The sequence below is a fragment of the Talpa occidentalis genome, unplaced genomic scaffold (genome assembly GCF_014898055.3).
Source record: "Talpa occidentalis isolate TD23 unplaced genomic scaffold, MPIMG_talOcc4v2.1 talOcc4.2, whole genome shotgun sequence".
Lineage (NCBI taxonomy): Eukaryota > Metazoa > Chordata > Mammalia > Eulipotyphla > Talpidae > Talpa > Talpa occidentalis.
The window spans coordinates 95,150,352-95,165,245 of NW_023602073.1; the positions used below are offsets into that span (position 1 = coordinate 95,150,352).

Here is a 14,894-nt window from a genome sequence, read left to right on the forward strand (position 1 = left end):
GTACAAATTTTATTTCTTTTAGTCTAGGAAGATTAGACCTAGAAATTATTGACATTCAAAGATTTAACTTCCATCTTCCTAAGATAGTATTTTGTACAATTTATATCCCAGGTCTCTACCTTTCCTCCATCATCTCCTCAAACACAAAAGATTGTTCACTCACTTTTTGGGGGAAGGAAGGATATGGGAGAAAGACAGAAGTCAATCACATGTCAAATAACATCTAAATTTGCATAAAAGCAAAGTTATACTATTTATGTGAAGCATGTAAAATACTGTGTTTAATAGTATTCAAAATATTAGTTCCATTCCATTTTCTCCAAGCACCTAGCTTGATGTCTCTAAATATAACTTCACAACTAGCTCACACCCTAATTCTACGACAGAATTAATGAGGCAAAATGCTGCATGTGATGAGGTGTAGCAAGTGAAATATAACTCTTTCTACAGTGTACTGGGTCTCGTATTTGAACATGCATCAAAGTCACTTGGAGAGCTTATGAAAGCACAAACTGCTGGATTCCATTTCCAGAGTTTCTGATCAGCAAATTAAAGGTGAGTGGCACTTATAACTAGTATCCAGGGGATGCTAATATTCCTTGTATCGGGTACACTTTAAGAAGAATTGCTCTACAGAGCAGCAGTTCTCAAGTGGGGACAATTTTGCTCTCAGGAAAATCAGCAATATCTATGCATATTTCTAGTAATCATAACCAGGAGGTGGGGAGGTGGCAGAGGTAGTACTGACATCTAGTGAGTAGAGACCAAGGATGTCACTAAACATCCTACTATGCACAGAAGAGCTCTTCATAGCAAAGAGTTCTCTAGTCAATAGCATCAGTGGCCCTGAGGTTGAGAAACCCTACTACAGAGTAAATCATGACTTACTATAAATATATTATCTGACTATTAAGTAGGTGAAAGTTCTTCAGTGAATTTCAAAAATGTTGACATGGAATAAATATTCAAAAAATTCACTTTTTCTTCAAGTATTAATAACTCTGAATTTTACTCATCAATAGCAAAATGAAGTTTTAGAAATACTAAGGCATAAAGGTATATTTGGCTATAGTAGGAAATTAGCATTTATGTAATGCTATTGGTAATTTCTAATTTATATTTCAAATTAACATTTGACAAGAATCTTAAAAAATAATATTACAAGACTGAACTGAGAATGAATAGCTATGTTTAATCTTAAGCTAAGTAAAAAGCAACCTGTCATTTTAGTATATTGATATATATTAGGTACAAATATTTTATAATGAATAATTTGTTTTAAGGAAAAGCAGTACCTACAGCAGTAATCAACCCTAAATGAATATGGCTGAGAGAAATGTACAAATGTACGTGTATATATGTAAATGTGTACACACACACACACATGAACTTACTCCAATGGGCTGAAAAATAAGTCCATCCATTTCATGGCTGACTTCTTTGGCAAAATTTCCTTCAAGCAGCTAAAAAAAAAACACGTATTTTTTAGAATTACAGTAATCAATACAAAAACTATCCTAACTTTTGTAAGCTTTCTAAAAACATAAACCTTAAGCTTCAAGAACTAAAATATGAAATGGGAATAGGGTGATACAGAGGGACCTAAGTTAAAATATTACGAGGTTTTTTTTTTAATATATTAAGATCTCCATTCCATAGCAGACAAGATATTCTTGAATAATAGTATAAAGTCTGGGAGCTCCCTGATGGCGCAAGGGGTTAAGCACTGCACTATGAAGCAATCCGCAGCCTCTGTAGTACAAGTTCAATCCCCGGCCCACCAGAGAGCAGCCTAGATAGTGAAGCAGACCTCTCCTGTCTCACCCACTGCTCCCCTCAGCAGTGTATTTCAGTCAGTCTGCCTCTTCTGTTCCCCATTCTGTCTCTGGTGGATCCTCTCACCCCCCGCACCTCTGGCCTGTACCCCAGCTCTTGTATGCATAAATAAATCAATCTTTAAAAAAAAAACAAACTATGGTCTCACTCATAGCAGGAATCTAGAAAACTTAAATAAGGGACCAGGAAAAAGAATAACTATAAGAAAGAAAATATCAAAATCAACAAACAACTATGAACCAGAGACACTCTATGGGGGGTGGGGGGCAGGGAAAGGAGGGATCAGGGTCAAAATAAGTGGGTTGTAATTGTATGGGGAATATAAAAATAAAATTTAAATAAAAAAATAAAAAGTATAAAGTCTAACTACAACAACCAAAATGATGAATAAAATATTAAAAATGTATTTTTAAATGCACTGCTGAGCCAACATAAAAAGACAGGTTAAAAGCAAAGTGAGAGTAGAAACTCTGTGACCTAATAAATAGAATGCAAAATACGCATACAAAAAAAGGAGATGGCAGAGAAACTTGAGTGGGGATTGGCAGAGAAGGACAGGAGGCTGGGGATGCAGCTGAGATTTTGTTATCATAAACTAGTTCAGACATGGGGATTGTAATTCAAAACTACATATTCTATGTTTTCCCCAAAACCTCAAGCAGATAATTTAACCTTTGTCATTCTTTTTTGGTTTTGGTTTTTTAAATCAATTTTTCAAGCAGAGAATGCATTACTAGGGATACATAGTACAAAACACAAATAACAGTTTTTTTAATGCCATATCTGACCAATTATAGGTCCAGTGCTCTCTCATTAGTTCTGAGCAAGTGGTTTTTAATGCTCCTCTTCACAGATTTTTATTATTTTGAAGAACTGAACATGAATATCACTGATGGAGGCTCTAATCATTGATTTCTACATTTCAGGGACAAAAAAAGAACACACTGTCAGAGTCAGGTAATGTCATATTATACAGAGTCTGTCCAATGAGCAGAACATTCAGGACAGTTCTAGGATTCAAATATGTGTATCTAAAATGTTGGCTATGACTGTGACTTATACATCTCTTTTTTTCAGTCACAATCTCCTGTAACTACTACAGTTGGGGGGAGATTTGCAAACCAAAAGTAACAACTAAATTTCAAGCATATTTCACTTGCAACAAAATCTGTGATTCTCCTCCCAAACTGTGACTTCAGCTTCTCTGCCATTTCTTTTCTTCAAAATTTGTAATTTCACTAAACTGAAGGCAGTTCAGAAAAGAAAATAAGAGCAATCCTAGTTTCTAAGTGTTTAAGAGATATCCATCTGTCTCTAGCCTGGAAAAGCTATGTCAGAGGCTAGTGTGGAGGTACCAAACGTAAATGCCTACAGGTTGCCAGGTCCTAAATCTGAACAGGACTGCCTATGACAAATTAGGGACTTCTGAGAGCTATGAGGAGCTAGAGAGGGACTCCTTATCTACGTAAATTCAATGTTTTAAGTACTATATGATGTTAACTTTCATGATGCCTACAAGTTTATGACTTCTGATTAATGTGGAACTACGTAAAATAGTCATTTTAGAGTAAGTGTGTTTAATAGAGATGTTTAAGTAATTTGAGGGACTAGAAAAGCAATTACATTTTCCTCCATGAATCAGTTTTATTCAAATGTTAACTGATTACTAATTACATATCCATGACAGTGGAAAAAGAGAGAGAGGCCAGGAAGAGGAAGAGAGGTAACACATCTAACACTATACATCACGTACTGTTCTAACAACACTTCATATATTACATCACTTTAGCTTCATACCAATCAAATGAAACAGCATTCAATATTATACACATTTTAAAGTGAAGTTTAGAACTTGCCCAAGGTCACAATGCAAGTTACTGGAAACCCATATCATTCAGCTTCAGAATCCATGTTTGGATAAAGAATCATGATAGGACAGATAAAAACAATCTGATACAAAACAAAGCATAAGTTAGGCAGAAAACACATGGAATTTATTATCCCAAGAACTTGAGTGGAACAAAAATATAAATTGTAAGATAGGTTTAAGAGTAGTTAATTTAAAAGAATAAACAGAAACTACTATGAACAGCTATATGGAAGCAAGTTCAACAATCTAGAGGAGATGGACAAATTCCTATAACTCTACAATCACCCAAAGCTAGATAAAGAAGAAACAGAACACCTAAACAGACCAATTACAAGCAGCGAAATTGAAATGGTAATCAAAAACCTTCCCAAAAACAAAAGCCCGGGACTTGATGGATTTACAAATCAATTCTACCAAACATTCAGAGATGAATTAGTGCCTATCCTTCACAAACTCTTCCCAAAAAATGAGAGAGAAGGGATAATACCAAACACGTTCTATGAAGCCAACATTACACTAATACCAAAACCGAACAAGGACAACACAAAAAAGGAAAACTACAGGCCAATCTCCCTAATGAACACTGATGCAAAAATCCTCAACAAAATTTTAGCTATCAGAATCCAACAATGTATCCATAAGATAATTCAACACAACCAAGTAGGATTCATGCCAGGGACACAAGGATGGTTCAACATCCGAAAATCAATCAACGTTATCCAACACATCAACAAAAAGAAATATAAAAACCATATGATAATATCAATAGATGCTGAGAAAGCTTTCGACAAAGTGCAACACCCATTCATGATAAAAGCCCTTGAAATTCTTGGGATACAAGGAACATACCTCAACATCATAAAGGCCATACATAACAAGCCAACAGCCAGTATCGTTCTCAATGGCGAAAAGCTGAAAGCATTTCCATTAAGATCTGGAACAAGACAAGGATGTCTACTCTCACCACTGTTTTTCAATATAATCCTGGAAGTCCGAGCCAGAGCAATAAGACAAGAGAAAGACATACAAGGAATCCAAATAGGAAAGGAAGAAGTCAAACTATAACTATTTGCAGATGATATGATAATATAAATAGAGAACTCCAAAAACTCTACAGGAAAACTAATTAAACTAATCAATCAGTTCAGTAAAGTGGCAGGATACAAAATCAACACACAAAAGTCAGCAGCCTTCCTTTACACAAACAATAAATCTGAAGAAGAAATCAAAAAAAAAAACCATCCCTTTTATTATCAAAACAAAAAAAAATCAAATACTTGGGAATAAATCTAACAAAAGAGGTAAAGGACCTATACTAAGAAAACTATAAACACTGTTCAAAGAAATAGAAGAAGAGGGCCTCCCGGGTGGCGCAGAGGTTGAGCGCTGGGCTGCGAAGCTGCCCGCTGCCTCTGCAGCGCCGGTTTGATCCCCGGCTGCTCCCGGCCACCGGAGGAGGGTCCCACATGGTGCGCAGACCTTTCCTGCTGCCCGCTGCTCCCCTCAGCAGTGTACTTCGGTCCTTCTGCCTGCTCTGCTCCCCGCTCTGACTCTGGTGAATTCTCTCACCCTCCCGCGCTTCTGACTGTACCCAGTGCTTGAATAAATAAATAAATAAATCTTTAAAAAAAAAAAAGAAATAGAAGAAGACACAAAGAAATGGAAAGACATCCGCTGCTCATGGATTGGAAAAATAAACATTATTAAATCGGCCATCCCATCAAAAGCAATATACAGATTCAATGCTATTCCAATAAAAATTTCAATGTCATTCTTCAAAGAAATAGAACAATTATTGATGAAATTCATATGGAATCACCAAAAACCCCGAATAGCCAAAGCTCTCCTGAAAAAAAAAAGAAGGGAATGGAGGCATCACACTCCCAGACTTCAAACTATACTACAAAATCATAATCATCAAAACTGCATGGTATTGGAACAAGAACAGACATACAGATCAATGGAATCAAATAGAAAATCCAGAAATAAACCCACAGATTTATGGTCAACTAATCTTTGACAAAGGAGCAAAGACTATGCATTGGAGCAAAGAAAGTTTGTTCAATAAATGGTGCTAGGAAAACTGGGTCGCTACACGCAAAAGAATGAAGCTTGACTACTACCTCACACCATGCACAAAATCCAACTCAAAATGGATTAAAGAACTAGACATAACACCTGAAACCATAAAATACATAGAAGGAAATATAGGTGAAACACTACGTGATATGCACATCAAAGACATCTTTACAGACACATCACCCAAAGCAGTGATAGTGAAGGCAAAGATCAACAGCTGGGACTACATCAAATTAAAGAGCTTCTGCACAGCAAAAGAGACAATAACAAAAACAAAGAGAAACCCCACCGACTAGGAGAACATTTTTGCACAGTTTTGTGATCATGATAAAGGACTGATCACAAAAATCTACAAAGAGCTGATGAGACTCAACAACAACAAAGAAAATAATCCTGTCAAAAAATGGGCAGAAGAGCTAAAAAGAAACTTCACTGAAGAGGAAATGCAAATGGCCACCAGGCATATGAAAAAATGTTCAACATCACTTGTAATCAGGGAAATGCAAATCAAAACTACCATGAGATACCATCTTACACCAGTGAGAATGGCACATATGAAAAAAACTAGCAACAACAAATGTTGGCGAGGTTGTGGAGAAAAAGGAACTCTCCTGCACTGTTGGTGAGAGTGCAAACTGGTCCAACCACTATGGAGAGGCTGTGTGGAAATTTCTTGACCTATTAAACACAGAGCTTCCGTAAGATCCAGCAATTCCACTCCTAGGTATTTACTCCAATGACACAGAAACAGTAATTCCAAAGGGCACCTGCACGCCTATGTTTATAGCAGCACTATTTACAATAGCTAAGCTATGGAAACAACCCAAATGCCCAAAAATAGATGACTGAATCAAGAAGATGTGGTACATATATGCAAAGGAATATTACTCAGCAATCGAAAAAGATAAATACATGCAGTTTGCAGCAACATGGATGGAGCTAGAAAGGATCATGCTTAGTGAAGTAAGTCAGAAAGAAAAAGAAAAATACCGGATGGTCTCACTCATAGCAGGAATTTAGAAAACCTAAATTAAGAGACCAGGAAAAAGACAAATCAATGCAAAGTAATAATCAAAATCAACAAGCAAGTATAAACCAGAGACACACTACGAGGCGGGGGGGGGGGGGGGATTTGGGAGGGGCAGGGATTGGAAGAACTAGAGTCAAAATAAGGGGGGGGATGCAATTGTATGGGGAATATAACCAAAATGAAAATGCATACGTTGTACAAAGATGAAAAATGACTTAAGAATTATATAAAATAAAATATTTAAGAAAAGAGTGGTTAATTTACCTTGTGTAAAGATTAGTAAAGGGGTATTTAAAAAAAAAAAGCTAAAATCATTTCTCATTGTTAAACACTTGTCACAAGCCATCTCTTATTTACCTTCATTATCTCCGGGGAGAACTCAGGAATGGGATGCTAACTGGTCATCCTGTCTGTAGATTAACTTCCTTTCTCCAAACCATATTTACATACTACTACCAGAACTGACTTTCTAAGCAAAATAATTATTTATGAGTCATAGTCACATCTAAACATCTTTGACTGATTCTCACTGCCTACAATCCAACTTTCCTTGGCAGGATTTTTAAAGTTCTTTTTTATTTGGGCAACCTCTCCTAAATATTTTCCAGAGTATTTAACCCAGATTGCAGCTGGTAAAAAATTTAGGTAATGTGGATACAAAAGCATGACCTACTAGATGGCATATATTAAGCACTTATAGAAACAATATAAGAATAGAATGGATATTTAGCCATAAACACATAAGTATGGCAATAAAAATAAATCTAAACTAAACAGCTAGTCTGAATGTCACAATGGACAAAATCAAAGTGATAAAGAAATGTAGGAAGAGGCTGTGATTTGAACATAAAGGAGATATCACATTTATTTGTAAAATATAAGGTTTTCAAATAAAGAACAACATAGCAAATTGCAAAACAGTACTTCTCACTCAAAAATTCATCTTTTGTTTAAATGGGTGTTAAAGAGATAACTTACCAAAAGATAGGTCTTGGCCTTTGCCCTCATCTACTATTGAGCAAGGTATCTAAGCCCCTAGAAAGTCATATGACAAGAGTATCTATTGGATACTGTGAGGAATTTGGCAGCTGGAGAGCCTACCAGTGTGATTTAAGATGGAGATTTTGGAACATTACTAACCTCCACAGAAATCAAAGATTAAATGTACTAGCCTGAATATGTAGGAGGGAATGAAGACTTGCTAAAAGTAGATCATGAAGGCAGTGTGTGACTGAATACACTATAAACTTTGGACACCAAAGGTTCAAGGGAGCTTCCCCAGCTGGCAATTATTTTTCCTTTTTGAATACTGTCATAGGTAGTGCTATACAAGATACCCCAGGAGAGGTCAACCAGAAGCTTTGCTGAGTTTGCCCTATGCAATTCCTCCTTCTGTTTTAAGTAAAACTATAATCATAAGTACAGTGTTTTTCTGAGTTCTGTAAATCACTAATGAATTATCAAACCTGAGCCCCTGGGGACTCAAGAACTTTTAATCATTAACTTGACATAAGTAAAGATGGCTAGAGATCCCAAACATGGGGCTAATATCTGAATGACAATAACCTTGTGAGAAACAGTTGGCCTGAACTCATTACAAGTTTTTGTCACTGCTATTTCCCTAATTATACAATTTAGACTGATAGATTAGACGTCTTCAAAATTTAAACCTTCAGCTCTTATAAAGACAATGTCAAGAGAATGAAAACACATTCTGAGAGAAATATTTGCAAAAGACACATCCGATAAAGAACTGTTTTCAAGAATATACCAAGAACTCTTAAATCTCAATAAGAAAATGAATAGCCCAATTAAAATATGGTAAAAGAACCCAACAAACAATTCACCACGATAGATATACAGATGGCAAGTAAACATATAAAAAGATATTCAACATTTGATGTCATTAGGGAATCACAAATTAAAAAGCAATGCGATACCACTACACATCTATTTGACTGCCCAATCCAAAACACTGACAACAACAAATGTTGGAGAAGATGTGAAACAACAGGAACTTTCATACATTGGTGGTAGGGAATACAAAATGGTACGGCCATCTGGAAGACAATTTAGTGATTTCTTACAAAACTGAACATAATCTTACCACACAATACAGTCAATTATGCTCCTTGGTATTTATCCAAAAGAACTGAAAACTTATATCCACACAAAAACTTGCACAAGGATATTTACAACAGCTTTACTCACAATTGCCAAACTGAGAAGCATCCAAAATGCCCATCAGTAAGTGAATGGAGAAACCATGGTACAATGTTTGTACAATGGAAATATTATTCAGCACTAAAAGAAAATGATCTGACAAGCTATAAAAGGAGATGGGGGAACTTAAATGTACATTACTAAGTAAAAGAAGCAAATGTGAAAAGGTTACATACTGTGTGATTCCAACCTTAAGACATTCTGGAACATGTTAAATGAAAAAGTAAAGACAGTAAAAAGATTAATGGCTGTCAGGACTTAGGAAGGAGAAAGGGATCAACAGGCAAAGCACAGACACTGAGTTGTGTAACAGTGGGAGTATATGGGAAGCTCTGTATTTTCCACTCAATTTTACTGTGAACCTAAATGTGCTTTAAAAAATGAAGGAGGAGGGAAGGAGGGCGGGAGGGAGGGGATAGTTACCAAGCCACAAAAAGATACAGAAAAATTTTGAATGCATAAGAGTAAGTGAAAGAAGACAATCTTGATATGGTTATTTACGGTTTTAACTACATGGCTTTCTGGAAAGGACAAAGTACAGAGACAGGAAAAAGACCAATGAATGTTAGAAGCTGAAAGGGTTCAATAGGTATAATACAATAATTTTTTAGAGCAGTGAAATTATTTTGTATAATACTGTAATGGGAGATACATGACATTTTATGCATTTGTCCAAATTCATATAACACACAAGCAGTTCATCCTAAAGCAAATTAAGGACTTTAGTTAATAATAATATTAATACAGTTTATCAACTGTAACAAATTCTAATGCTAGATGATAACAGAGAAAACTGCTAGGAAAAGACAGGGCCTATGGGAATTCTCTGTACTTTCAGTTCAACTTTCTAGAAACATAAGCAATTTAAAATATATATTAATTTTTTTAAATATAAGAAAGTAAATATATAGGCCAATTTTTCTCAACAACATAAAGGAGAAGGTGTCCAACTGACCCAACACTACATTTTGAACAGACCCATTCCTTCCCCACTATCATCTTTGTCATAATTCAAGTTGTAACTGAATCCCCATGGCCTCCAGAGGCCAGGGGGCAAGATGACTTTTGGGGGATGAAGCTATGGCCCACCACCTGTAGACACAGATGAATCTGTGTGCAACCAGCTTCTCAAGAGAGACGAAGGATTCACTGGACCACCTTCAAAGAACATTGCTGCAACCTTTGAAGAAGTAGTATTCATCAGACCACCTTCGAAGGATTCTGCTCCCAGCCTCAGAAGAGAAAGATGCACTGAGCAATCAACCTTCCATGGGATGCACCAGACCTTCATAGACCTTCATGGACTCCATGGACTGCACAGATTTCATAGACTTCTAGACCTCCACATCTCTGTAGATCTTCACACAGACTTGGCAACTGCACCTGCCTCCAACCCTACCTCTGACAAGGAGCACCGACAGGCTTGGCCCAGTGTGGCCTAGAATCTCAAAGAGCTGACCATAGCCTCTGGTTCTCTGGCACCACCCACTTACTGGTGGTGTTGGTTACATCATTGCCTGGTTCAACAGCCAGCTCAGGCTTCAAACTGCTATTTCTGCTGCAGTGTTGCCTCTTCCACAAGCCACCTCTGTTTTGAACTGCTAGACACAGCAGACATTGTCTGAGGGTGAGACAGCTGGCCATTTGTGGCCCTCCCCCCAAATTTTCCTTTTCCCAGTATCTTTTTTTGGGGGGGAGGGGGACTGTTTAGAGAAAGAAAAAAGTTTGTTGAGGAGAAACAGAAATAAAGTGGGACTCGCAGGCCCATGCAACCAGGCCAGGGAGGGGTGAGGAAGCCCCGTCTCCCAATATCTTGTTAAATAATCACTATCGTGGACCCTGAATCTTAGTGGTCTTGCAATTGTGTGCGTGGGTGAGAACCCATTAACAGTGTGACCTGTTCCCTACCTTGATCCCTTCTCACCCTGTGAGCTCTGTTTGAGCATTCTTTTAAGAGTCTTTTGTATTGTTTCAAACAGACCATATATTCAGGCCTGTTTGCTATTTTGCTCCTGAGTTAATATACATTACAAAGTAACATTCACATGCGCACCCTAATGTTCACAGCAAACACTATGTGTAAAAGCCCAAAACTAGAAACAACCCAAATACCAGCAGAAAGGAGAAATTATGATATACTCAGATGATACATGTGTATTGTGATGGAAATGAAGATAGTGATTATTCCTGGAGAGAACGGGACATGGGATAAAAATTAAGAGGGTATACAGAGAATCTGGCTTTTGTAATTCTGGTAGTTTTATGGATTTGTATGAGTTTCAGAAGTCTGGTTATTTCATGAAAATTTTGGAAACAGCAAATTTATGACATTTCAGTATATCCATTATTTACCTAAGAAAAAAATTATTTAAAAACAGTATATAAAGAAAATACTTGCTAAATCTTAGAAAGCATGTGAGTTATATTCGCAGTAAGTTTCTGGGGGAAAACCCACACTAAAAATAAGTAGAATCGGGTAAGCTAAAAAAAAGATGGGTGAAAATAGTAAATTTTAAGATCTCCAATAACACAATACAGAAGACATGAAATGCATAAAAGGTAAAATATGCAGAAGAAAGAAACATGCTAAATTAATTTTTTTAAATATTAGCCAAAACTGTATTAGGAGAAAAGCAAAAGTTATCATCTCTAGGCAAAATATGATGAGCAATAAAAAAAAAAAAAACCTCTAGTAAACTCCTAGAGAAAAAGATTGTACCAACTACATTCTCTAACCACTGAGGGAAAAAAGCTATAAGTAAGAAAAAAAATGGAAAGGGGGAAAAATTTGACAAACTCAAAATCTGAAAACATTCTGTTAGGTGCTGTTTCATCCAAGAAACACAAGGCAATTCTTCAGAACTCCAGTTCTTCTTCTGGGCAAACGGAGAAATAAGAAATTTGGTAATGCTCACAAAAATAAAGTCAAAACTGAGAAGGGAATCAAACACACAGCTGGCTTTCCCCTCAAGATTATTATAAAATTAAGTTACACAGATGTATAGAAAACAACAATAATTTTGAAATTTTGAATAAAATTGATAACTTTCTAAAAATTACATATTATTACATTTTGCTCATAAAAAATGTTAAAACTTGAGTAATATTTTTTTAATTTTCTCTTTTAAAAGCCGATGTCCACTACAAGTGTAAGTTAACTATTCCCTATTATAGAAGAAGCTAGAAATAACCCAATTCATTTTATATAATGAATACAAAAACTAACTATGAAACCAATCCTATCTACTATCAACAATGGGACAATCTCTATTATTCACTCAGCAGTTTCCAGGTGGTATTCTAGGTTCTTGAAATACAGTAATAAATTTTGCATCACATTATCTATCTTAACAGAAAGTGTGGCATGGAAAGGAATTTTCACATAAAGGGTGAAAACTGATGAGATACCAATTAAAAACAGAGGATCAATCTACAAATACATCAGCATTTATAATACAGTGATTTAATTTTGACAAAGATGTCAATGCAAAGTGGGGAAAGAAGTTTTCAACAAATAGTGCTGGAATAACTAGATATCCATGTCGGGGAAAAATAATGAACCTTAACTTCTATCCCACACTATACATACAAAAATTAAGGTGGATCATACATCTAAACATAAAAGCTCAAACCCAAGGTTCTCAGAAGAAAACAACGTATTTCTGACTTTGTGTTAGACAAACACATTCCTAAGCAAGACATAATTTATAAGAGAAAAAATAATTGATAAATTAAGCTTCAGTGAATTCAATAACTCATGCTTATCAGAAGACACTGGTAAGAAAATGAACCAGCAAGTTACAAAATGGGAGAAAATATCAGAAAATCGTATCTGACAAAAGATTGATGTCCAGGATATGTAAAGGACTCTTCCAACAAAGAGATAAACACTTTAATAAATCTGAAATTAAAAATAAATGGAAGTCCTCAAATTAGTTTGAAATATATCCAGAAAATGGACTAATAGGTGGATAGAGGAATAGATGAATTCATTAAAACATTAAAGTAGGTATAGTAAAACACAGACTCTAGGTGATGAATATATGGGCATTTATAGCAAAATTTTTTCAACTTTTCTATGTATTTAAACTTTTCTTAGTAAAGTATTGTTGAAAAATATCGGAGATCAAAAAAGGACTTATTTAGGAGGTAATACTGAGCAGAGAAGAAAAAGAGGCAGCCATAAGATCCAAGGACAATTCCAAGCAGAGTTCAGATATCTTTAAATGAAATAAAATATCATGTAAATGAGAAAAATAAAAAACACTGACAAGTAAAAGACAAAGTTATAGAAAATGAGCAGAAAGGCAGGCAAGAAACAGATCACAGGTTACTGTACCAAGATAATGTATTTAGACTTTACTTAAAAATGAAAACAATATACAATATTGTACAAAAATCCTAAATATTAGCAAATTTAGTTTAAATATACATTACATTGTGCTATTTCATATGGTAGCAATGTGATTGTTTAGATCTAAATAAATTTTAAACTTAAAAAATAGCACTCGCCACAATTCAAGTATTCAGTAACATTGTGGTTTGTAGACACCATACCAAAAACAGAAATTTTAACAGGACATATTTCTATCATCAACTGGAGAGACCACCTTATAAGAAAATACACAAATAAGCATAATACCAACAAGACGAGCCATATAAATGGAAAACTTCTAAAAAAAATGCTTAAGTAAAAATGGAAGAAGAAGAATAAACTGTGAAAAATTATTTATGAAATATAAAAATTCTTAACAGATGAAAATATTTAAAGAAATTTTGTCAATTACAGAACATACATTGAAGAAGGCATTCAGAACTGGGGTAATAAATTGAAAATCACCACGAAATTCCATCACATTTGCCATCTATTGGTTAAGCAAGTTATAGATCCAGCTCATACTCACTGGGGTTATCTCAGAAACCTGGTTACCACATGAATAAAGGCAGAGTCTGTCACAAATCTTATATTCTATTTTTGGAGTTTTTCCCAAAGAAATACTTATGAATTTCTACTAAGTAGTCTATAAAAATATTCATTAAAATATTAGTAACAAAAAATTTGCAAAATCTAAACATTCAATATGGAAATACTAACTTAAAATCTTTTCTAAATAAATGCAACACATTTTCAATCTCTGTGTGTATATATTTATCTACACATGCATGTGATTGACATATGTATACATTTTTAATATTTCTTTATTTGAATATACACAAATCTTACCTTTGATCTGTGGCTGTAATCATGGTTTGCTGTACAGTGGTACTGGAGTTTCTTTCATTGCAAAGCACAATATTATGCATTGTTCTTGCATAATAGTTCACTATTGCTTCCCAGAAAACACTGGGTATGTAATAATGCTCTGATTATGACCACTGTTTTTAAATGTCTCCCTTGCACATCATAGATACAGTTGCCACATCCCATGAGTTCGTTCTAGAATTTCCCACTATCCTCCACCGTACTCTGAACACAGCACACATGTTCAACTAAGTAAGCTAACAGTGATGATACACAGGTGAAAAACTAAGTAAGCTAACAGTGATGATACACAGGTGAAAAATAAAGTGAAAAGAAATAGATGCCTTGATCTGGTCTAATACTATCTAAATGTATGATTTATTTGAGCCAATTTAATAAGCTAATGTGAAGAAATACAGAGTCCCTCTCTCATTCAGGAAATATGTACTTCCCTATTCCAGAGTCTACATTTCTCCACATTTCTGAAAATAGAGGACAATCAGTGATATATCATAGTTTAACTGGCAGAATTCTTGCTTATCCAGAAGTAAATACAATACATTCAATGGCATCTTACTTGGTAAAACAAGATACAGAAAACATGGTTTTACAAA

General features: G+C 35.2%; 1 protein-coding gene across 4 annotated transcripts in view; it reads right to left on the minus strand.

Annotated features, from left to right (window-relative positions):
- RNGTT (RNA guanylyltransferase and 5'-phosphatase) overlaps window positions 1–14,894 on the minus strand; it is a 296,605-nt gene that overhangs the window by 116,115 nt on the left and 165,596 nt on the right. For all 4 annotated transcript variants that reach the window (XR_008553280.1, XM_054699028.1, XM_037520092.2 and 1 more), the window contains one exon: window positions 1,395–1,463. Coding sequence is in view for 3 of the 4 variants with exons in the window: in XM_054699028.1 (XP_054555003.1) it covers window positions 1,395–1,463 (69 nt within the window). In the remaining variant the exon portion in view is untranslated. The remainder of the gene's footprint in view (window positions 1–1,394; window positions 1,464–14,894) is intronic.